The sequence below is a fragment of the Mustela erminea genome, chromosome 4 (genome assembly GCF_009829155.1).
Source record: "Mustela erminea isolate mMusErm1 chromosome 4, mMusErm1.Pri, whole genome shotgun sequence".
NCBI classification, from domain to species: Eukaryota; Metazoa; Chordata; class Mammalia; order Carnivora; family Mustelidae; genus Mustela; species Mustela erminea.
In genome coordinates, this window is record NC_045617.1 from 143,681,623 (window position 1) to 143,707,320 (window position 25,698).

General features: G+C 40.6%; 1 protein-coding gene and 1 pseudogene across 4 annotated transcripts in view; one reads left to right on the top strand and one right to left on the bottom strand.

Moving 5' to 3' along the window:
- CDKAL1 (CDK5 regulatory subunit associated protein 1 like 1) overlaps positions 1–25,698 on the top strand; it is a 632,670-nt gene that overhangs the window by 182,717 nt on the left and 424,255 nt on the right. For all 4 annotated transcript variants that reach the window (XM_032341217.1, XM_032341216.1, XM_032341219.1 and 1 more), the window contains one exon: positions 4,842–4,890. In XM_032341217.1, coding sequence (XP_032197108.1) covers positions 4,842–4,890 — 49 coding nt within the window. The remainder of the gene's footprint in view (positions 1–4,841; positions 4,891–25,698) is intronic.
- Positions 9,029–24,497, bottom strand: LOC116587910 (annotated as a pseudogene).

The following is a 25,698-nucleotide window of genomic DNA, read 5'->3' on the forward strand; positions in this document are numbered from 1 at the left end:
CTTTGGAGGGTAAGATGAAAACATGTGTCCCTTTACTTCTGAATACATATATATTTCAAAAACAAGGATTTTTTTGTATGCTACTGTAGTATAACTTTATAGCAAAGATACACTTCTATAAGTTAGCATGCAGGCCTTATTCAGCCCTTGCCAGCTGTTCTCTAATAATGCCCCTCTTCTTTGGGGAAGAAAGAATCCAGACGCCAAGTTGCATTCAGTTCTCAGGTTTCTTTAGGCTCCTTTAATTTGGAATATTTCCTTAGTTTTTCCTTGAGTTTCATTAGCTTAGCATTAGAACATTTGAGTACCTCCAACCTGTATAATTATTATTATTTTTAAAGGATTTACTTATTTTAGAGAGCTAGAGTGCGGGGGGCAGGGAGAAAGGGAGAAGGGGAAGGAGTCTGAGCAGCCTCTGAGCCGAGTGCTGAGCCTGATATGGGGCTCGATCTCATGACCTTGCATTCAGGACCTGAGCTGAAACCAGGGGATGGAAGCTTAACTGACTGTGCCACCTAGGTGGCCCATTTTATTATTTTTGAAATAACCGCTTTTTTGAGCTCTAATTCACATACAATACAGTGACCTCACATAATGTGTGTAATCTAATGGTTTTTAATATATTCAGAATTATGCCACAATCACCACAGTCAATTGTAGAATTTTTTCATCCTTCCAAAAAGAAACTCAGCACTCCCTGGCAGTTTCTTTCATTTCTTTTACTGCCTCGCCCTCAGGCAGTCACTAATCTACTTTGTCGTTGAAGATTGACCTGTTCTGGCCATTTCATATAACTGGAATCATACAATATTTGACTTTTTTTTTTGGTCTGGCTTCATTTAGCATACTGTTTCAGCATATAGTACCCCCTTCCTTTATCTGTGGGGGATGTATTCCAAGATCACAGTGCATGCTAGAAACCATGGATTGTACCGAACCCTGTATATATTGTGTTTTTTCCCCATACGTACACACCCGTGCTAAAGTTTAATTTAGAAATAGGTGAAGTAAGAGAGTAACAGCAATTACTACTAATAAAATAGAACAATTATAATCACGTGCTATAATATAATGGAAGGTAATGTATTATGTAATGTAACATGTGATGTGGTCTATCTCTCAAAATATCTTCACATACTCTAGTCATCCTACTGTACTCATCCTTCTCATTGTGATGATGTGAGATGATAAAATACCTACGTGATGGGATGAAATGAGGCAAGTGACATAGGCATTGTGAACTAGCCTGTGGACCTTCTAAGGATATGTAAGAGAGAGGACCATCTGGTTCCGGATTGCAGGTACATGAAACCGTGGATAAGGGGGGACTACTCTAGCTCCTGTTCCCCTTGATGGTATCATGGTATTTCCTTATATGGCTGTACCACCTTTTGATTCTTTATCAGTTGATGAGAATTGAATAGGTTCCACCTTCTGCTTATTTTGAATAATGCTGCCATGAGCATTTGTCTGTAAGGTTTTGTGTAGACGTCTGTTTTTCTTTCTCTTGGGTGTATCCTTACAATGGGAATTGCTGGATCGTTCTGTGACTCTGTGAACTATTTGAGGCTCCTCCAGACTATTTTCCAAAGCAGCTGCACCATTTTACTGCATTCCCACTAGCAGTGTAGGACGATTCCAGTTTCTCTGCATCTTTGCCTACACTTGTCATCTCACCTTTTGATTATAGCCGTCCTAGTGGGTATGAAGTAGTGTCTCATTATGGTAAAATATATATAACGTAAAAGTTACTACTTTGATTAATTTTAGGTGTGTTTCAGTGCTTTCACACGGTTGTGCAACCATCACCACCATTAACCTCCAGGATGTTTTGTTTTAACAAACTGAAAATCTAGACCCAATACACAGTAGCTCCCTAATCTTCCGTTGTGATTTTGATTTGCATTCCCTGGTTGACTAATGATATTGAACATTTTTTTCCATATGTTTATTGGCTATTTGTGTATCTTCCTTGGTGAAGTGTCTATTCAGATAGACTTTGCCCATTTTCATTTTTTTAAAGATCTCATTTATTTATTTTAGAGACAGAACGAGAGAGAGAGAGAGAGAATGAGTGTATGTGTGTGTGTGTGTGAGAGAGAGAGTGTGAGCAGGAGGAGGGGCAGAGGGAAAGGGAAAGAGAAAAAGTCTCAAACAGACTCCATACTGAGCCCAGATTTCAATGAGGGGCTCTGTCCCACAGTCCTGAGATCACCAGCTGAGCCAAAATCAAGAGTTGGATGTTTAACCAGCTGAACCACCCAGGTTCCCCTGCCCATTTTAACTTTAATTTTTATTCTGTCATTCTTAAAAGTAGGCTCCTTGCGCAGTGTGGAGCCCAGTGCAGGGCTGGAACTCACAACCTTGAGATGAAGACCTGAGCTGAAATCAAGAGTCGGATGCTTAACCAACTAAGCCACTCATTTTCCCCCATTTTTAAATGATTTGTCTTTTTATTATTGAGTTAAAGGAGCTCCTTACATATTTTAGATACAAATCTGAGTCATACCATGTTTATGATTTGCAAAAATGTTCTCCCATTTTCTGTGTTGTCTTGTTACTTTCTCAATGGTGTCCTTTGATGTATCAAGAGGTTTTAATTTTGATGGTGTTCAATTTTGATGGTGTTCAGTTTACCTTTTTCCTTTTATTGTTTATGTTTTTGGTGTAATATCTAAAACATCACCATCTAACCTAAGGTTCACCTACATTTATGACAATGTCTTCTTCTAAGAGTACTACAGTTTTAGCTGGCCTCCAGCTTGGTAATTTTTCTGACTGCTCTGCCTGTAGTTAACTTCTCCAGAGAAATTCTGACTCTAGGAGTACTGCTTCCCTCCCAGTCTGTGTGTTGTAAGACTGGATGCAGTGATCCCTTTGAGCTGTTAGATCCCCAGCTACATAGGAGCACTTTGCTGTTTTTGTTCCACCATTGGATTATCTCATATTGTACGACTTTTATTCTCCGTCTTGTATCCTCAGCTGATATCTGGGTCATTCATCCCCGTTCCACTGGGAAATTGGGGCAACTCTTCTTTCCTTGTCCTTTCCATCCATCTGTCTGTAGCAGTAGGCTCTATTTACTGTATTTTCTTAGTTATGATTCATTACTGTGACCTCACTTCTTCCCCTAAGCTCATCGACTCCCTCATTGCTGGATCAGGCATTTATATTCCAGTCTTTATGTGAACTTATTATCTCTGTCGCATTTGACCCTATTGGGTACTTTCCTCCTCTTTGAACCCTGTTTTTCTGGCTTTGATCACAGTCTATAAGGAGGCCACATGAATTCTCTTCATAAAACCAGAACTTAGTGGTTCCAGTGGTTCCAGTGAGGTGGGTTTGTTTGGGATCTATGATCCAACAGAGATTTACTTTTCCTTTGGCAGTTTCTCAGTAGTTAGTGCAGCTACTACTATTATGCTGGGCTGAGTGGTCAGAGGTAGAGTGGAATCCAAGTGTGTTCTCACAGGTCTTTTCCTCACTTCCCATAGCACAGTGAGGCCAAGGGAATATTTAAAAGAGACTTGCCACTGCACTTTTATAAAAGGTTTTTACTCAGTTGAGTTCATTGCAGCATCGTTGTATGATAATGAAAGATTAAAAATAAGGGTCTATCAGTTGGGGAATGGGTGAATGCATCATGGTCTATCGATACAGGAGGTACTAGGAAGCTAGTGAAATAAATGAATACATAGATCTCTATGTATTGATGTTGTATAGAAAAAAATAAAGAGGCAGGTCTGTTACTTTCCCTCTCATCTATCTGTCTACCTATGTATCTCATAATTCGTAAGAAAGGACAGAGCAGAGCTACACATAAATGTTCTGCATTGGAAGATGTCTGGTACCTACTTATTAAGGGATTATGAATGATACTATCTGAGGAGTAGAAATAGAGGATGTACGATAATATAGGTTACTTGATTTCCTTTTTATGTTTCTAATTTGTTTGAATTTTTCAATCAACATGTATTTCTTCTATAATAAAGCAATGATTTGAAGATTTTAAGGCATGAGTAGTATCAACTTAGGACTCATTCTGTTTCGACTTTCTCTCTTTCCTTAGCTTCTTGCACTACAACCTTTGTTTTTTTTCATTTTCCTTCTACACCCTAGCCATTCTAACTCAGTCTCCTTAGTGGGCTTCTCCTGTCTTAATCTGGTTTATCCCTCAAGAGTCCCCTTTGGTTCCTTGAGAAGCATTCCTAGATCACTCAGTCACAATTTATTACCTTTCCTCTGTGTTTCCATGGCACCCTGGGGAGCTCTCCTTTAGTCACTGGTGTCTAGGATAGGAGCTGTTACTATTTGGCTCTGTCTCCCATTGACATGAGCGCAGTGACCAGCGCACAGTAAATATCCATTAAAAGGGGGCTTCCGGGTTAGAATAATAAAGCCTAGAATTTGGGGTAGGTTTCCTTAATACCAGCATGTCCTTTTGTGTGGGTTGTCATTTCATGCCATTTTTCTTAAAGAATGAAAGGAAGAGAATGTGTGTGTGAAGAGACATGTTTTAATTAAATGTCAGTTTGTATCTCAGGATGTGTTGAGTTTATGTTGATAGGCTATGCTACCAGAACTCCAGGCAGTTTATTTAAATGTATTATGATTTCTTCCTTTATCATTGGAGGACAGGAGAGTAGTAATTTCATACTTCACTGTAACACAAAACATTAATACAGAATATTTTTTATAATATCTCCCAATGCATTAATTAAAGAAAACCTACATTCGTGTGCTTAGAAAATGTGATACACTGACTCAGGCAGAAGGGTAAATACAAATTAATGTTTCTCATCCATGTCAATTGCTTGTCTAACAATTTGTTTTCTTTTTAGGTTCAACAGATAGATCGAGTCGTAGAAGTTGTGGAGGAAACGATTAAAGGTAATTGTCCAAGTAGGATAAGCAGGTGTATATGGTGGTTGATCCCCTGTTCCTTATCTGCACTTTTGCTTTCTGGGTACAGTTAGCCATAGTTGACTGATGTCCAGGAGCAGATGGTCTTCCTTCTAACTTATCGTCAGAAGGTCAATAGTGGCCTGACCCTATGTCAGAATGCCTACCTTGGTCACCTCGTTTCCCATCGTATCATCACAAGAAGCATGAAGAGAGGACAGTAAGATATTTTGAGAGAGAGAGAGAGAGACCACATTCACATAACTTTTATTACAGTCTATGGTTGTAATTTTTCTAGTTTATTATTAGTTATTGCTGTTAATCTCTTATTGGGCCTAATTTATAAATTAAACTTCATCATATCTTTGTATTTATAGGGAAGAACACAATACGTATAGGATTTGGTACTATCTGTGCATAGTTTCAGGCATCCCCTGGGGGTCTTGGACCATATCCCCTGGCTGGTAAGAAGGGGGAATTACTGTATTGTGTGAACCATATTATAAAAATATCACTTAACATTTATTTACATGTAAAATGATTAACATTTTGTCCTTGACTGTTTCATGCATTCACCAGTCTAATATGGGAGGCATATATTTGATTGGCTTATAAGTGAGTCAGGTATGAAATAGATTTCATTTAAGTTTTAGTTCAGGAAGACATAATTTAATCAGTTTTAAAATAATGAAATGGAGCGCCTGGGTGGCTCAGTGGGTTAAGGCCTTTGCCTTCGGCTCGGATCATAATACCGGGGTCCTGGGATTGAGCCCCACATCAGGCTCTCTGCTCAGCAGCGAGCCTGCTTCTCCATCTCTCTCTGCCTACTTATGATCTCTGTCTGTCAAATAAATAAATAAAAAATCTTAAAATAAGGAAATGAAGAATGCCCTGGGGAATCAGTTGGTTAAATGTCTGACTCTTGATATTGGCTCAGGTCTTGATCTCATGGTTGTGAGTTTGAGCCCCGTATTGGGTTCCATGCTGGGTGTGGAGCTGACTTAAAATAAATAAATAAACAGATAAACAAATAAATAAGGAAATGATTTTATTTATGTGGGTTTTAGGGGTAACTTTATTGAGGTACAGTTGACATTGTGTGCGTTTTTTAATCACCTGATTAGTTGCCCATATGCTTTCTAAAAGTACTTAAAATTTTTTTTTTTTTTAAATTTTTAGGTAATCAGGGCACCTGGGGGGCTCAGTGGGTTAAAGCCTCTGCTTTCGGCTCGGATCATGATCTCAGGGTCCTGGGATCGAGCCCCGCATCGGGCTCTCTGCTCAGCGGGGAGCCTGCTTCCCTTCCTTTCTCTCTCTTCCTGCCTCTCTGCTTACTTGTGATCTCTGTCAAGTAAATAAATAAAATCTTTAAAAAAAAATTTTTTTTTTAAAGTAATCTATAGACCCAGCATGGGACTCAAACTTACAACCTTGAGATCTAGAGTCACATGCTTTTCCGACTGAGGCAGCCAGGTGCTTCTACAAGTACTTTAAAAAGTAGTGTTCCATTTTGATATTCTCCTGCATATAATTTTTGTAGTTACACTGGAAAATAGAACTGACGCTTTGTTTCATTAGCCATGGTTCTTCAGACCAGATTCTTACTGAAGCCGCTGAGAAGAAGTTATCCTCAGTGCTACGGTTTAATTTTTAAATACTCATAGTTCGTTTTCCTCTGTTAGATTAGTACAAATGAAAACCAGTAAGGCAGTGTTGAAATATTACATGAATTGAGCTTCTCACTTAAAATTTTAATTGTTTTGTTATAAGTGGGAATTGTGTGTTTAAAAAAAAGAGAATGGACTCCTGTCGCCACGCTGAGGTTTTAACCGCACACTCCCCTGCCGGCTCTGTCTGTCATCTTCCGTGTGCTGTTGTTCATTTCCTTGACTCCTTGCTGTGTTGGCTGGCCGTAGAACGTGGGAGTTAGACAATACCTTAATCTTCTTTGAGATTTCAAAATAAAATGAAATACAGCGATTAAAAACATAAAGCAGCGATCATTTTTCTGAGTTTGTCGGACTGTGTACGTGAGTCCCCACCTCGGAGTGTGTACAAGGGCTGGCATTTTTTGTGGGGTCCCGGTGCGGGAGGCGTGACGCGGGGCCTTCCATGGGGGTTATGTCGACTGATCTTCACAGCAGCACCGGGACGTGAAGTGGGTGTAAATATGTTCCTCACGTTTCTGATGACAAAGCTGAGACACAGGGGCACACAGCTGGTGGTGGCAGGGTCGGGCCTGGCATCCAGCCGGGCAGGTGTGGTCTGGGCCTGTGTGGGCGAGTTTGATGCCACGTTTGTGCCGCTGTACTGTGACCGCTCTCATCTCTCCCATCCGAGCGCCACTGTGTTCGTGGTTGACGGAGTTCCTGGAAACAGTGCTTCAGGGTGCTTGAGGGTTTTGTTGCCTTGTTCATCTTCTGTCTTAAGGACCAGCTCCATGATGGCTACTCGGTGTGGGTATATATACTCAGTTAATGGTGATAGAGTTAGCAGAGGAGAAAATCTAGGCAACCCGGGGTGTGGTGATGACTTTTTAGAGGCAACACTAAAGGCTTGAGCTAGAAAAGATGTAACTGACAAGCTGGACTTACTACAACTAAAAACTTCCCCTCTGCAAAAGACACTGTTGAGAGAGTGAGAAGACAAGCCACCGACTGGGAGAAGATGTTTGCCAAAGGTGTATCTGGTGAAGGACTCTTATCCAAAGTATATAAAGAACTGTTAAAACTCAACAATAAGTAAATAAATAACCCTATTAAAAAATGGACCAAATACCTCATCAGACACCTCACCAAAGAAGAGACGTAGATAGAAAATAAGCCTATGAAAAGATGCTCCACTTCATAGGTCATCAAGGAAATGCCGTTAAAACATGATACCACCACACACTTATCTGGATGGCTAAAGTCTGGACCACTGACAACCCCAAATGCTCGTCAGGGTGTGGAGTAACAGGAGCCCTCATTCACTGCTATCAGTAGTTCAAAATGGTATGGCCATTTTGGAAAACAGTTTGGCAGTTTCTTACGAGACTAGTACACTTTTACCATACGATCCAGCAACCATTCTCCCTGGCAGGTACTCAGAGGAGCTGAAAATTCGCGTCCTCACAAAAACCTACGCACAGATGTTTATTCAGTAATTGCCAAAAGTTGGAAGCAACCAAGATGTCCTTCAGTAGGTAAATGGATAAACTGTGGTCCGTACAGGCAATGGAATATTGTCCAGTGCTCAGAAGAAATGTGCTATGGGGTCACGAGAAGACATAAAGGAATCGGAAATGCACGTTACAAAGCGAAGGAAGCCAATCAGAAATGGCTACACACTGTGTGATTCCAGCTCTGTGACGTCTGCAAAAGGCAAAGCCAGTAAAAAGATCATTGTTGCCAGTGTTGGGGCAGGGGGAGCAAGATGAATAAGAGTACAAAGCAATGTTTTGGGGTGCTGGCAGTATTCTATATGATATTGTAATGGTGGATACATGTTGTTGCGTGTTTTCCCAGACCCAGGGAATGTTCAGCGCTATAAGTGGATTGTAATGTGGTCTCTCAGTGATTGTGACATGTCAGTGTAGGTTCACTGATACAATGAACGTTCCACTCTGGCAGAGGACGTTGATAGTAGGGACAGCTTGGGGGAACGGTATATGGGAACTCTGCACTTTTCTGCTCAATTTTGCCATGAACCTAAAACTGATCTAAAAAATAAAGTCTAATAAAAAACAGCAGATAGTAATATTGTGCTCTGAAGGCTGCCAGATGGCTCGGAGAGATAAAATTTCTATAGGAAATCATAGAAGGTAAAGGTAAAGTATGTTTTTCTATACTGACTGGCTCCAAATGTGTAGGTTTTCTATACCAAGAAATTTTTAAAATTTAAACATCACAAGTAAGATCTTTTATCTGTCACCATTAAATGTCTGAGCTTTTTTTTTGTTTTTTTAAAGATTTTATTTATTTATTTGACAGACAGAGATCACCAGAGGCAGGCAGAGAGGGAAGTGGGCTCCCTGCTGAGCAGAGAGCCCGAAGCGGGGCTCGATCCCAGGACCCCGGGACCATGACCTGAGCCGAAGGCATCGGCTTTAACCCGCTGAGCCACCCAGGCGCCCCATGTCTGAGCTTTAACCAGATTCTTGGCCTAGTGGTTCACCTCCATCAGTTTGTTCAACTTTTCACCAGTCTCATCCCCAGTAGCATTTCCAGATCTACTGCCTTGACCATGAAGCTTCATGAACATTCCTTTCCCACCTCAAAGCGGGGATTCTTCAGCATTTTTACTTTTCTAACAAAGACATCATGGAGTGGATAAGAAGATGGGCAGGGCTTTTCTGTGTCTTTTCCGATGCTGCCGGGAGTCAATTTATTGACCACTCCTTTCAAGTCATTTGTCTGCACATCTCAGGTCATGATTTCATCATCTTTTTCTCAATTTGGTGGACCTCTTGGTACTACATTTTTAAGTAAAATCAACACAAAATAGATGAAGCAAATAACCATCTGTAGTCTTGACATCAACCTGAGCTTCAATCACGGTCTGTCATTTTTTTGACCGTGGAGCACATTTTGTCACTGGTAAGACCCATGCCGTGCGAATTCGTCAGGCACTTTTTGCCCTGAGTGTCCTCAGCAATTAGCTTGAATTTTCTAAATGCAACTCTTTCATTGTGCAGATCAGCAAGGCTTACTTCAAAAACACAACCCTTGAGGCCAACAGATGCATTTGCTTCCTTGAGTTCTCGTGACTCATGTTTTTTCCCAGTATTTCTTACACTGTACGAAGCTAGCTGGTACTTTCACATCATACCAGTCTTTCTTTCTTTCTTTTTTTAAAAGATTTTATTTCTTTATTTGACAGAGACAGAGATCACAAGTAGGCAGAGAGGCAGGCAGAGAGAGAGGAGGAAGCAGGCTCCCTCTTGAGCAGAGAGCCCAATGCGCGGCTCGATCCCAGGACCCTGGGATCATGACCTGAGCTGAAGACAGAGACTTTAACCCACTGAGCCACCCAGGCGCCCCCATACCAGTCTTTCTTAGAAGATGGCTCAAGCATTTTCTTCTTGCCTCCCTTTTTGCTGCCTTTTGTAAGGTGTCTCTTCTTCCCAGCCACCAGGGTGCTGCTTGGGGAGCATAAAGGCCTCTACCAATGTGCTCTTTGATGCTTCAGATGCTGAATTTGCAGCTTGCTCTATGTTTCTCTGAGGGTCCTGCCCACAGTGGATGATTCTGTCTACTCTTACAGACCCTTTCTCCACCCTGACGTGTGTCCACGGAGGCTGACCTGTGTGTATTACGTCAGTAGAACCTTTGCTATTTTTGTGTCTAGGTGGGCTTTTCCCACTGGAGGTTGGAGGTATGACCCGAGTGTGAGACAGGAGTATTTGTTACGCTTTCCTACTCTCCCCTTCCCTCTTTCTGCTGGTTTTGGGCTTCCCTCAGCGGTGACCACAGGTCCTGTCAGGTGGCCCACTCTGGTCTTCTGTTCCTCGGGGTTCTTCTGTTCCCTTCCTTTGCTTTTGGAGGCCCGGGGGTGGAAACAGCACCCTGCTGTTGCTAGCCTCAGAGCGTTGCATTGTCTCTTGCTGGTGTTCCTAACCTTGCCAAACCTTAGTAAATAGTCCCTTTATTAAAATCTCTTCAATTATGCAGTGTGCCATCTGCTTTGCTGGGACCCTGATTGATAAATGCTCCGTGGAGAAGCAAGTCTTGGCCCAGAAGGGCCAGATGGAATACAGCCTGACAAGGGGATTTTGCCACAACTGTCTTGTTTCCGCATTGGATTCCTGTTGGGCTCTCTTCATATGTCTTCCTTGAAGGGGGTTTGGACGTACAGCTTCTGCCACAGCCTGTTTGCCTTGTTCTTACTGCTTATGTTATCCCAAGTCATGTTTTAAAGATGTATCAATAAGCTACATTGGTGCCCAAAGCATTTAACTATTGTGATTAACATAAAACTATATAAAGCATATTCATTTGTATCTGTCTCGGTTGGAACAAAATGGAAAGTTCCAAGTTATTCTGAAAGAATCCTCCCTATTTTAATAGTGGCCTGAAAATTCCATTCATTTATAGCATTTGCTTTAGGAGAGAACAGATTATAGTGAATTTCGGATTTTCCTCTGTATCATCTTGATAATCCAACCAGGCATATAACTGATTTGGAGGGAAGAAGTCTAGTTTAAAAGGATTTACATGTATTTCTTTCTTTTAAAGTATTCGTGTGTCTTATTCTGGGTTTACAGGGTCACTAAAACTTTTTTTTCTTGTATGAAAGCTCTGAAGGGAGTGTAAGTTTGTATTTCTTCTGATATGTGTACATTATGGCCTCCAGTTACTACAGGATAACTTAATGATTGCAGGTAAATATTGCCTGTTGATATTAGAAATATTTTTGTTATTAAGCCATATTTCTTCCCCAGTCAGCTTCTAATAAAAGAGGTCTCCATTGTTATTAATATGTTTGCTGGTATTTCATTCAGTCTAATGCCAAATGCCTCTAGTGTCGGTAATTCAAGACTTTCCCAATATGGCACAATCTGCAAGTTTAATTGATTTTCCGATTCCCTTAACTTCTCAGTAATTGATGCAGTCTTGGATTAGACGGACCCAAATTCCCAGGGTACTACACCAAATATCTCCTTCTTATTCAACACACTGTTATTCATCTTCACTCTGTCAGATTTTGTACTTTGCATTTGGTACGAATTCAGAGTTTGAACTTTTTGTGAATTAAGACTGGGCGGCAGAACTCCATCAAGCGTGGTTTTCCTAAGTGTTAATAACTGAGCAGCCTCCCAAACATCCCGTGGAGATGTACGTGAGGATGCTTTCCAAACTTAATGAGTCAGAGAATGGAGCGTGGATATGCAACATGGTCCATCTGGGATGGTATTAGACTGCAAAAGCACGTCTACTTTTTTAGGGTTTGTTTTTCAATAAAATAATTTATTTTCAAAAAAATAAGTTTGCTTTGAATAAAGTAATTCAGTAAAATGATTTTCAAAGTACGATACCTTTGAAGGGACCCTTCTCTGCATCCTCTCAATATGTGTAATTGCTGATACAGCTATTAGGGAGGCAGAATGTGCTGGAAGGTATTGCACATTGCTTTTACATATTGGGAATACTTCCCAGTCTTACTGGTGTAATTAAATAAGTGATAACTTCTCTCTTGTAATAACTAAAGAAGCCAGGAATTTATGGCTGTGGATTATTTAGTTTTTTTTTTTTTTCAATGAGCCTATTTTAAGTGCCATGTTAATACATGATTATAGTTTCGCAAACATTGCGTTTTGTCACCTTCTTAAATGTGTCAGTTTGTCTTTTCCTCTTCCTTTACCTCACTGTCCCCTCTCATGGTTCCCCTAGATTAGCAGCAGGATTCTAACTTTACTTTCTTGCCCTCTATACTTCAGTATACAGTATTTCTAGAATGAATTTTTTTAATCCATTGTATCTTTCATTTTGTCTAATATTTTTCTTCCTTGAAAGCTTCTAAAGCTAAAATAAACACTTAAGTGTGCCCCCCCCCAGGTGGTCTTATGCTTTATGATTCAGAATTGTTTTGTATGTTTTTGGTTTGTCTTTACACTGCTTTAGTGTGCCTATCACTTAACATTTTCTTTTCTCTTCAAAGATGCATTTTTGTACAGGTTTGAAGCCACCTTTTATTATTAATGGAATTAATTTTTATGAAGTCTTAGGTCTTTCATTAACCTCTGCATCTTCATTCTGGGTGGGGCTACAAGGCACATGGTGTTGAATAGTTTGTTAGTTTGACGATCTTACTAGAGTTTTCACATAACATACTGTTACAATGGTTCACTGGATTTAATTGTTCAACACAAGGAAAGGAAATTGCTTTCAGCTTGAACCCCTCCGGCTTCCCATGACCCAACCCTTCTATTACTGATCTGTCTGGAAATGTGGCCTCATCCTTCCTTGTTTAAATATTAACAAGGAGTTGCCTACTGAGAATTGGATGTTCATGTTAACTCTTAGAATTTATTTTCTTTTGAACACAGATGGGCCCAGTGTCCCTCCTTTACTCTGACTTCTGTGGTACTCCCCCCTCCAACCACCCCCCCGCAGAGTAAAAGGTAAACTTCTATGTGGCCTCTAGGGGTCAGTATGAGCTGCTTCCCCTGCAGTGTCCCTCCTCTCTCCTCCTTTAACTCTGTCCCCTTTTCATTCTGTTCTGGATGCAGTGATCTCTGTGATGTTTCTCTCCCCTCCAGTTTTATGGAGAAATAATTGACGTACATCACTGTGTAAGTTGAAGACCTATAGCAGCACGATGGTTAGATTTCTGTATATTGTGAAATGATTACCGAAGCAGGTTCAGCTAACCTGCACCTTCTCATATAGAAACAATCAAAAGGAAAGAAGGAAGAAAATTTTTCTCTTTGTGGTGGGATTAACTCTCCTAACAGCTTTCCTGGATGCCATACAGCGCTGTTAGCTCTAGTCATCAGGTTGTATATTCCATCCCTAGTACCCATTTATCTTCTAACTAGAAGTTTGTACCTTTTGTACCTTTCTCCAATTCCCTCTTTTCTCCTCCACTGACTCCCTGCCTATGATAACCGCAAGTCTGATCTCTTTTACTAGGATTTTGCTTTTTCTTTCCCCCTCTTCCTCGTCTCTGTCCCCTCATATAAGTGAGATCATACAGTATTTGTCTTTCTTAGTTCACTTAGCAGGATACCTTCAGGCCCCCCCCCCCCACCATGTTATTGCAAATGGTAGGATTTCTTTCTTTTTTGTGGCTGAATAGTATTCCATTGTGAATCTATACCACATTTTTATCCATTCATCCACTGATGGACACTTAGGTAGTTTCTGTATCTTAACTCTTATAAATAATGCTGCTTTAAATATGGGAGTGCAGATATCTCTGTGAGAATGTGTTTTTAATCACCTTTGGGTATATTTTTAGAAGTGGAATCGCTAGATCATATGGTAGTTCTAGTTTTAATTTTTTGAGATCCTCCATAATGTTTTCCATAGTGTCTGTATCAGTTTACAGTCTTACCAGCAATGTACAAGGGTTCCCTTTTCTCCACATGCCTACCATCATTTATCTCTTGTGTATTTTGATGGTCATTTTTTAACAGGCAAAAGGTGGTATCTCATTGTGGCTTTAATTTGCATTTCCCTAATGACCAGTGATGAAAGGTAGTGTGGACATTTTAACAATATTTGTTCTTCCAAACCATGAGCATGGAATGTCTTTCCATTTTTGTGTCATCTTGAATTTCTTTCATCAGTGTTTTATAATTTTTAGAGTACAGACCTTTCACCTCTTTGACTAAGTTTATTTCTAGATATTTTATTGTTTTTGATGTGATTATAAATGGGATTGTTTTCTTTTTTTTTTTTTTTTTTTTTTTTTTTTAAATGGTTTCAGGGTTGTTTTTAGTTCTAGAGCCTGCAACAGTTGGTCAGCAATGCTAGCTCAGCTGGTATAATCTGAAGGCCACTTGCCTTTCCAGGTGTTCATGAACAGAATCCCTACAAACAAGGTTAGAGACCATTGAGATGTATCTCAGTGTGTGGTGAGAGGGAGAAGAGGTCTTCCTCTCTCCTCCTGTTCCCTTCCTCCCCACTTTTTCTAACAAGATTGTTTTATGGTCAGATGCACTCAAACCCATCACAACAGCAACCAGCCATCTTCAATACTGCTGCTTCCAGAGTAGGAAGCAAAGAGAAGAGTAGGATTGTTTTCTTAATTTCACTTTCTGATGCCTCATTATTAGTGTATAGGAATGCAGCAAATTTCTGTACATTGATTTTGTATTCTGCGACTTTACTGAATTCATTTATCAGTTCTAGTAGTTTTTTGGTGGAGGTTTTATGGTTTTCTATATCTCGTTATCATGTTATCTGCGAATAGTGAGAGTTTTACTTCTTCCTTAACCAGTTTTTGAATGCCTTTTATTTCTTTATGCTGTCTAATTGCTGCGGCTAGGACTTCTAGTTCTATGTTGAATGAAGGTAGTAACACTGACCATTCTTGTCCTGTTCCTGACTTTAAGGGTAAAGCTGTCAGTTTCTCACCATTGTGTGTGATGTTAGCTGTTGGTTTGTTATATGTGGCCTTTATTAGGTTGAGATGTGTTCCCTCTAGACCTGCTTTTCAGAGGGTTTCTGTCATGAATGGATGCTGTCCTTTGTTGAAGGCTTTTTCTGCATCTTTTGCAATGATCATATGGTTTTTTATCCTTTCTCTTATTGATGTGATCTATCATGTTGATTATTTTGCGAATATTAAACCACTCTTGCATCTGGGAGTAAATCTCACTAAATAAATCATGGTATATGATTATTTACTGTATTGTTGGTTTTGGCTTGCTAATATTTTGCTGATGATTTTTGCATCCATATCCATGAGAGGTATTGGCCTGTAGTTCTCTTTTTTTATGGTGTCTTAATCCGATTTTGTTATTAGGGTGAAATTGGCCTCGGAATAAATTTAGAAGCTTTCCTTTCTCTTCTGTTTGTTTTGGAACAGTTTGAGGAGAATTAAAATAGCTATTTATTCTTGAAATATTTGCTAGAATTTTCCTGTGAAACTGTCTGGTCCTGAACTTTTGCTTTTTGGGAATTTTTTTGATTACTGGTTCAGTTTCATTGCTGGTGATTGATTGGTCTGTTTAAATTTTCTATTTTTTCCTGCTTCATTTTTGGTAGGTTATATGTTTCTAGGAATTCAGCTATTTCTTCTATGTTGTCCAATTTGTTGACATATAGGTTTTCATAATTCTGTTACAGTTGTTTGTATTTCTTCTCTGTAGTAATTTTGTTTATTTGGGTCCTTTTTCATTTTTTTTTAATGAGTCTTTCTAGAGGTGTATCAATTTTGTTGATCTTTTCAAAGAAATAACTTCTTGTTTCATTGATAGGTTCTATTTCTTTTTGTTTCTATATTATTTATTTCTGCTCTAATCTTTATTGTTTCCTTCCTTTTGATGGGTTTGAATTTTGTTTGTTGTTTTTCTAGCTCCTTGAAGTATAAGGTTAGGTCGTTTGAGATTATTCTTACTTCTTTAAGTAGGTCTGTGTTGCTATAAACTTTTAGAATGACTTTTGTTGTATCCCAAAGATTTTGGACCATTTTGTTTTCATTTAATTTTTGATTTCTTGATTTAACCTTTTCATTGTTTAATAACATGTTATTTAACCTCGATGTATTGTGTTCTTCCAGATTTTTTCTTAGAGTTGATTTCTAGTGTCATAGTGTTATGGTCAAAAAAGATGCATGGTATGACTTCCATCTTTTTGAATTTGTCGAGACTTTGTGTTTGGCCTACTATGTGACCTATTCTGGAAAATTTTCCATGTGCACTTGCAAAGAATGTATAGTCTGCCATTTTATGCGGGAGTGTTCTGAATATATCTTTTATATCCATTTGGTCCATGTCTTTCAAAGCCACTGTCCCTGTTGATTTTTTGTTTGGATGATCTGTCTATTGAGGTAAGTAGTAAGTCTTCTACTATTATTGTACTATTATCCATCAGTTCCTTTATGTTTGTTATTAACTGTTTTATATATTTGGGTGCTCCTGTGTTGGGTGCACAAATATTTACAATTGTTATATCCTCTTGCTGGATGTCCCTTTATGATTATATAGTCTCCTCCTTTGTTTCTTCTTATAGACTGTTTTAAAGCCTGTTTTGTCCAATATAATTATTGCTATCCTGCTTTCTTTTGGGATCCATTTGCATGATAAATGTTTCTCCATCCTCTCACTTTCAGTCTGTAGGTGTTTTTCAGTCTGAAATGAGTCTCTTGTAGGCCACATCTAGGTGGGTCCTGGTTTTTTAAATCTACTCTGTCACCCTGTGCCTTTTGTTTGGAGCATTTAGTCCATTTACATTCAAAGTCATTATTGATAGATATTTATTGCCATTTTGGTACTTGTTTTGTGGTTGTTTCTGTAGATTTTTCTCGGATCCTTCTCTTCTATTTTATGATTTGTTGGCTTTCTTTAGTGATGTAGTTGGGTGCCTTTCTTTATATGTTTTGCATATCTATTAGTGGTTTTTGATTGGTAGTTACCATTGTTTTGTATATAACATCTTCTGCATACAGCAATCTGTATTAAGTTGCTGGTCTCTTAAGTTTGAACCCATTCTCTACTCTTTCTCCTGACTACACACAAACACACACACACTTTTTAGGTCTGTGGTATCATATTTTACATACTTTTATTTTATGAGTCCCTTGACTGATTTTTACAGAAATATTTATTTTTATACTGTTCTTGTGGTCTTTCTTTCTTTTTCTTTCACTTTTCATACTCTCACTTATGGCCTTCCTTTCCACTCACAGTCCCATTTAATATTTTCTGTAGAGATGGTTTAGTGGTCATGAACTCCTTCAGTTTTTGTTTGTCCGAGAAACAATTTATCTCTCCTTCTATCCTGAATGGTACCCTTGTTGGAAAGAGCATTTTTGGTTGTAGATTTTTCCCTTTTAACATTTTGAATTTATCATTCCACTCCCTAATCTGTAAAATTTCTCCCAAAAAACTGCTCATAGGCTTATATAGCTTCCCTTTTATGTAACTGTCTTCTGTTCTCTTATTGCTATTTTTTTTATTACTACTTTTTTACCATTTTAATCACTATGTGTTTTTGTGTGGACCTCCTTATGTGAATTTGGGGGGATATCTCTGTGCCATCTAGATCTGGATATCTTTTTCCTTCCCCACATTGGGGAGGTTTTCAGCTATTATTTCTTCCAATAAATTTTCTGCCCCCTTACCTTTCTCTCTTCTTTTGAGGTCCAGATAATGGGGATGTTATTACATTTGATGGAGTCACTATTTATACAAACTCAATTTATACACTCTTTCTGCAAACTCAATTTGTGTAATTTTCTGTCCTCTCCTTTGGTCCGTTTGGTCTCTTTTCGTTACTCTGTCTTCCAGGTCATTAATTCTGTGGCTTCATCCAGCCTGCTGTTTATTCCATGAAGTGTATTTTTTATTTCATTTATTGTGTTCTTGATCTCTGATTGGTTCTTCTTTTTATTTTAGTGTTACGGGTCTCACTAATGTCCTCCACTCTTTTCTTCAGTCCAGTAAGTATCTTTATGATGACTTCTTGAAGTTCTCAGTCACATTTGTCATTTATATCCGTTTCCCTTTGGTTTCTTGCCAAGGCTTCGTCCTGTTCTTTCATTTGGCAGATGTTTCTGTCTCCTCACTTGGCCTTTCCGTGTCTGTTTCTGTGTGTTAGGAAAGTCAGCTACTTCTCTTGCTCTCAGTGATAATAGGCTTTAGAGAAGAGTAGAGGTCCCATAGTGCAGTGTCCCGTGTCTACATGGGCCTGGCTCTACATGGAGTGTCTCCTGTGTGTGTTGCACGTGCCTGGCTGTTGAGTCCTCGGCCTCTTTTTCCTTCAGCCCAGTGGTCTGCAGATGCTCTCTTTGCCTGTCGTGTGGTTGGTCTGCTTGTGAAACGTGACCCGCTCCTGCCGCTCAACTGGTGCTGAGCAGAGGTCCTGTAAAACGCGCAGGTCAGGAGACATGCTGCTGGCAGGGCTCGCACCAGTCTTCTGGAGGAGGGACCTGCAGTGCCGGGAAAGGGACTGGAAAATGACTGGGAAGGATGGACCATTGAAGTGGGGTACAGGTGGGGGATGCTTTCTGCAAGCATGCTAAGTACGGAGTCTGGGTTCTGCACTGCTTCCTGCAGTAGCCCTTGTTTATGTGCTGATGAGGCTGCATTGAAATGGCTCGTGCCCGCTCCTTTGTTTCCAGAGGGGTCTCCCTGCCATGCTCTGAGATGAGCACATCCTTCTTCCTCTCATGTGCTCCCTCCTCACCACTTTTCAAACTGCTTGCTCCACGCTCTGTCTGCTCAGGCTGTTTGTTGTCCTGTCTCTTTAAAGGTGGGGACTCTGTTTCCTAGAGTCCTCCAGACTCTACCAGAGCTGAGCCTACCGATTTGTAAAATTCCAGGCTTTAAGTCCCACTGGTTTTAAGAACTCATGCTATTCAGCACCTGCCATCTTGAAGGAAAAAATGTGACAGAGATGTGTCTCTGTCAGAGACAGAGAGTCTGTTTTCTGCCCTTCTTCAAGCCCCACCAGTTCCCTCCCTGTTGCGGATGGCCACATTCCCTTTTGTTCCCAGGCCGCAGTCTTTGCCCTTCTTACCCTCTTACTTCCCAGCCTTTAGTTGTGGAGTTTGTTCTGCCATCTTTGGATCCTTTCCTGAGTTATTCACATTGATGTGGGTGTTACCCAGTTGTGTTGGAGGGATGAGGTGAGCTTCAGGTCCTCCAGCGCCATCTTGTCAGCTGACCTGAAGTAATTGTTGATACGTAAGCATGTACTGTTGCCATTCTGTGCATTGTTTTCTGGTTGCTTTGTAGACCTTTTTTTGTTTCTTATTCTGCTCTCCTTTTTTGTGTGTTTTGATATTTTTTGGTATTAGTATGCTTTGGCTTGTATATCATGTTTTTTTTGTGTGTGTAATTCAGTTTTTCCTTATGGTTACTGTGAAGCTTATGTAAAATATTTTAAACTTTTAACACTTCATCTTAACTGATGGTGACTTATCGTCCATGCTTTTAGGTTTCCTTTGATAGAGATAGTTCTTTACCAGTCAGCACCGTTTGGGTTTCTGGGTGTGTTTGGTGATAATGTCTTTGGCAGTTGTGGGGCCTGCTAATATGATCTTTTGTGGTTGAGGCAACTCTGAGGCTGGGGATGGGGGCGTGTGCCCCTGCTGAGAACAATTAGATAGGACTTGGTTACCTCCCCACCTGAGGCATCTGTAGGAGGGGCTCTGTTGATGCCTCAAGTCTCTGGTAAGGCCTCCTCCATGGTCTGGACTTAGAACTGTATTCAGTAGTAGGTGGGGCTAAGAATTAGCTTGTCTGCTCTGGCGGAGAGTGAAGAAGGGCCTAGGAGCTATATAGCTCATTGTTTGGGGGCCTGGATCAGGCCTGAGTGTGCACTGAATTTGCTGGTCAGGTAAACCCACCAGGTTTGCTCGGCAAGTGGGAAAAGGCATGGGCTGCATTGTACGTGTGAGTGTCACCTTCTGTAGGACTGTTGAATGGGCCCCCCGGCTTCCTGTGTGGCCCAGGTAGTGTCTGTGGTTAGACAGGCTGAAGCTGTATTCAGCCCTGAGCAGGGCTCTGAATTAGATTCCTGCCCAGGCACAGCAGGAGAAACAGCTCTAAAACCAGTAAAGCTCTTTGATTTTTGTCTTCATTCAAGCTGAGGTGTAACACGTCCCCTGACTGAGCAGGGCGGTCCGCCTGCTCTTCTTCGTTGGCCACGTAGCTTCTAGGTCTTGTCAGCAGCCCTTCTGTTCTGATGGGACCGGAAGGCACTTCCTACTGTGGGGGGCTTTGAGTCAGGACGCTGCGTGGGCATGGCCCAGCCTGGCTCTAGGACCAGCAGAATCCCTTATCTGAGGATGAGAATCAGGCAGGTCTATACCCAGCCTAGTTCCCTTGCATCGTGTGCAGCCAGTTTGTTCTGCAGCTGAGAGTACCTGCTTGTTGGAGTCACTACATGGGCACTGCGTGTGCTGCCTGTTGCAGGCCCTTCCTCCCCCTTCTCTGTCCTAGTCAAGATTCCCAGTGACTGGGCCCCACAGATTGTTCGGCAACCCCTGTGGTGTGAGATCAGAGTAGCTGCTCCCACCAAGGACCCATGATATGGGGGAGATGGATTGGCCCCTCTGGGGTTTTCTATTCCTCCTGGAGAGACCAGTGGCCTAAGAAACCTCTCCTCTTGGTGCTGCACTGACTGGGGGAGGGGCGGTGCCATCCGTGTGCAGCTACTTATTTTATATGCAGTCTGACTTGGTCTCTGAAGCGCAGTGGGGTGCTTCCACCTCACCCCACGTTCTAGGATTCCTTCCGTGATCTTTTGTTCTTGAACAGTGGTTGTTCTTGGGAGAGGAAGTGAAGTCAGGCCCGACCTGTCACCATCTTGGTGACATCCGGCTCCCACTCTCGGAGATCTTTAGCTCGTCATAGCCGACTGCGTGAAGGGGAGACTACAGATACTGTCGAGTTCTCTGAAGGTGTATATACTACTGTTGTCTAGATTTTGTGAAACTGTTAATGGAAAACAGTTTCTAAGTGTGAACATCCTGATTTTTAAGTTTGAATATCATTTTCATTTCAACTATTTGGTATTCTGAGGTATACCAGTTTCTGAGTCCAAAGGTTCTAATTTCTATTTACTGTGATAGGATTATTTAGCAAAATATGCCAAGTGGATGAGTTAGTCTTTTTTTGAAGCTCTCATAGAAGCATGAAAACAAATATGATTTTAAAACACTTTAATATATGTAAAAAAATTTTCTGCATACAGTGTTCTTCCTTCATTATGGCTACCTTAGAAGAGAATCAGCACGTGGCACACTGCTTTTGTACCCAGCACACATCTCATATACATGCTTTGTATTCATCAGGAAAAGTTTTAATCTTCATTTAAAGAATGCAGTTTTTGTTTGGCAAAATGTAGTAGGAATCGTTGAGACATCAACTTAAGTAATACTAGCAGCTGCACTACACTTTTCAAATAGAGGGTGAAGTTGTAGGTTAATTGTGTTGTTCTTCTGTTTTCCTAACACGATAGTAAATTGTACTGGTAATTCTCCATGAGTACGTTATAGTTGGCTTCCATAAAGACAGAGAAAGTGGAAACCATTAGAAATAGAAAGTGAGGGCGCCTGGGTGGCTCAGTGGGTTGGGCCGCTGCCTTCGGCTCAGGTCATGATCTCAGGGTCCTGGGATCGAGTCCCGCATGGGGCTCTCTGCTCAGCAGGGAGCCTGCTTCCTCCTCTCTTTCTCTCTGCCTGCCTCTCCGACTACTTGTGATTTCTCTCTGTCAAATAAATAAATAAAATCTTTAAAAAAAAAAAAAAAAAAAAAGAAATAGAAAGTGAAAGCCAGGTCATGTTAAAGGTGTATTAGAACTTCGGTGTCCAAGGAAAATATGCATAAAAATCATGATCATCCTTGAGAAATCTATTAAAATTAGTTTTTTTTTTAAAGATTTTATTTATTTATTTGACAGAGAGAAATCACAAGTAGGCAGAGAGGCAGGCAGAAACAGAGAGGAATGGAAGCAAGCTCCCCGCTGAGCAGAGAGCCTGATGTGGGGCTTGATCCCAGGACCCTGGGATCATGACCTGAGCTGAAGTCAGAGACTTTAACCCATTGAGCCACCCCGGCATCCCAAAACATGAGTATTTTTTTGCCAGTTAAATCATGTATTATATCATAGCCACACGAAAAAACGGACAATATAAAGTTGACAAGTCAGAGTACACAGGAAATTTAAATCTGATTTTCTCTTTGTCTTGAAAGTTTTGTTTGAGAGGGGAATTTAATTAGACAATTTTAGGATGTTGTTTATAAGGTGATGCTCTCAACCTTTCCTTAGAAAACCTAATATTGATAATAATTGGCATAGAGAAAGAATGTTTCTTGATTTTAACATTTTGTATATGTTTGGGGATATTCATTTTTTTTCTCTCTTTTCTTTCTTTTTTTAAGATTTTATTTATTTATTTGACAGAGAGAGATCACAAGTAGGCAGAGAGGCAGGCAGAGAGAGGGGAGGAAGCAGGCTCCCTGCTGACCAGAGAGCCCGATGCGGGGCTCGATCCCAGGACCCTGAGATAAGGACCTGAATTGAAGGCAGAGGGTTAACCCACTGAGCCACCCAGGCGCCCGTCTTTTTTTTTTTTTTCTTCTTTTAAAAAATTCATTCTGTAACACTCTACAAAGCATGTAGCCTATATGTAGCAATTACTACTGAGACTTCGAGAATAAATTACCTATTTCCTGTAATTATTATTTTGAGGCCAGGGAACTCATTTGCAAAATCTCCAGTTAGACTATCAACTATGGGTGGGTTTTAAGTAGAGGTTTATCAGAACTACTGTTCTGCAACAAAACGTACATTTTATAGAATAGTGAAGATGTAGTAATTGAAATGTCTTTCTAAGGTAGTTTCTGACACATGAAATCTTTATCGTAACTCCCAACACTCAGATGTACCATTTCTTTAAACTGTGCTAAGTCTGCTGCCATGAGGAGTAAGAATCCCGGATTCAGAGTATGAAGAGTGTGGAAATATCTGGTTCTTCTTTTAACAATGTCATGTTCAGCAACCCACACAACCTCATCAGTTCTGTTTCTGGAGTTGTGAATTGTGTGACATGGAAGGTTCCTTTGGCTCTGAAATTCCAGTAGTGTTTGAGTCTGCAATGTACCACTGACTTTCAGAATCTGTCATTAGAATGAAATGTTGACATTTTGGACAGTGATCTCTAGCCAAAGTTACTAGAACGGGAGACACTTTTTCTCACATCCTAATCTCCTTCTGCCAGATTTTACTTTTTTTGCCCTATGCCTTCCTCCTTAAAAAAATGAAGTTGAAAATGTTTGTAAAGGACATACCGTGCCGTTTTCTTTTGTATATTTCTGTATTTTCCAGTGAAGAGGGTCTTGAAGTCATACAGTGGCAGTCCTGGGGCTCGTCTGCCTTTACTTCATTCTGCTGTAACCCCGTCCTGGGCGCTGATGGGCAGCGGGCTGCTCCGTGTTGCTTCAGAGTTGTTGGCTACTTCGAACCAACTTCACTTCTGCCCTGGGGCGTGTTTATTTTGGGCTCTTTGGGATAGACCATTTTCATCTTGGTGACTAGGATTGCTGGAGGAAAAAAAGCAACTCGAGGGGATTGAGTGGAAGGTGAGAACAGCACCCAGAGCAGGGCCTGTCAAGTGTGTTTGTGGAGAGAAGAACGGAGGCTGAGAAGGGGCTCCTCGCCAGAAAGGGAGTTGGCAGAGAGGGTTATCAGAACTTGGGGAAACCGAGGCTTAGAGGGTCTGCTGTGAGGCCCTTCACCTAGATGCACTGTTGTGGGGGCCACTGTTGCAGTCTGATAAGGATCCTGTCACTCAGGTGTCCTGGGTGGGGGCAACAGCCACTGGTCTGTAGGCACAGATGCTTAGACTTACCTGGGATCCTGTGTGGTTCTGGCACACCGTTTATGCTTTCTTCCTCGTCCCTCAGTTTTCAAGAAACTGTATCAGGATGCAAATGAGTGATTGAATAGGAATGACCTTGAATCTTCTTTAATTTATATATTTAAAAAAATCATTCGCAGATTTGATGATCATCATCAGTGCAATTATTTGTGACCTATTTCTTAGCCCTCCAGAGCTTAAAAAATAAATGGGCTCTGACTTTAACATCTAGTGTTTGTAAGTTTCGAAAATCTCTTTTCCTCCTTGCTTTTGAAAAACGTCATTAGCGCTGTAGATCTTGATAGGATTACAATTGCATTAATTATAGTAGCAACTGTAATTAACTTCTGTCTAGCTCTTTGTAGCTCACCCTTTCCATATACATTAATTCATTTGTACTCCACAGGAACCCTGGTATTACTGATTACACAGCGAGGCAGCAGTGTGTTATAATTTGAAACCTAGTTCTCTAATCTCGTGTTCTTTACTTTCTGTTAAGCTGCTTACCTTGACTGGAGGGGAGTGAGAAAGTGAGGCCTGTTCCTCATGCCTGTCGTCGAATGCCACTGCTCCTCCATTTCTCATTCCCTTTCGTATCCGGGCTTACACATTTCCTTCCTTCCCATTTCTTGTTTTCCTCTGTGATCTCTTTCTCCCCCAGCTCCTCCCTTAGTTTTACTAGCCATCCCCATTTTGTGCCAAAGTAATTTTTTGTAAGGAGTCAGTAAAGATTTGTTTCATTTATTTGTTTTTAATGTTTTTATTTATTTATTTGACACAGAGAGAGAAAGAAATCACAAGTAGGCAGAGCAGCAGGCAGAGAGAGAGGGGGGAAGCAGACTCCCTGCTGAGCAGAGAGCCCAATATGGGGCTCGATCCCAGGACCCTGAGATCATGACCTGAGCTGAAGGCAGTGGCTTAACCCACTGAGCCACCCAGGTGCCCCCCAGATTTGTTTCACTTAAAAAAAAAAATGTAACTAGAATATTTGAGTCTTACTTCACTATAAAGGTGCTTAATTTAGGAAACGAGAGAATGAAAGTATACCTTAACCGTAAGCAACCAATACAAAGCCGATTTAACCAATAAAACGCTAATGAAAGGTTTTACAGAGAAAATTCTCTTGGGTGTGTGTATTAGGGATACTTTTTGAAGGTTTTTATTTGAAGCACACTTTATAGTTTTTTACTCTTAAATGGGTGGGTCAGGGTAATCCGTATTTTTTAAGGTTACGGACTGTGTTTTCTATCTCAGCTTTGTGTTTAGGCTAGATAAATAATGAAGCTGTAAGGAGAAGGGTTTTGAACTTTCGGTCTTTAGCATCTTGTCCTGAACATTAATTGTAATTTCTCAAAATTAAGTTTCAAAAATAACGTTTGATCCCTCTTTGGATTAGGTTTAAGAATGCATCTCAAGCCCACATAATTTCTCCTTCATAAAGCATATTTAGAAATACTGTCATCTTGGAAGGTGTGGTTTTCACAGTGGGATTCTTTCATGCCAAGTCTTAATAAATCTTTGCAGAGAAATCTGGTTTTTGCGATAGGCTCTTAACTAGATTGGTTTTAAAAAGTGGTAAATGAGCAACAAGCAGGAATTCCAGCAACGAATTCTGCTTGCTGTGTTAGTAGTATTGTGTCCGGAGGTACTGTGAAATACGTATAATCGGATATTTAAATTGTATCCTGCTTGCCCAGCAAGGTCAGCTCTCTGTGAAGCCTCCCCTGATCTTTCCTGGGAGAGTTGACCCCGGTCTCTTGGTGCCCAGCTCTTCCTAGA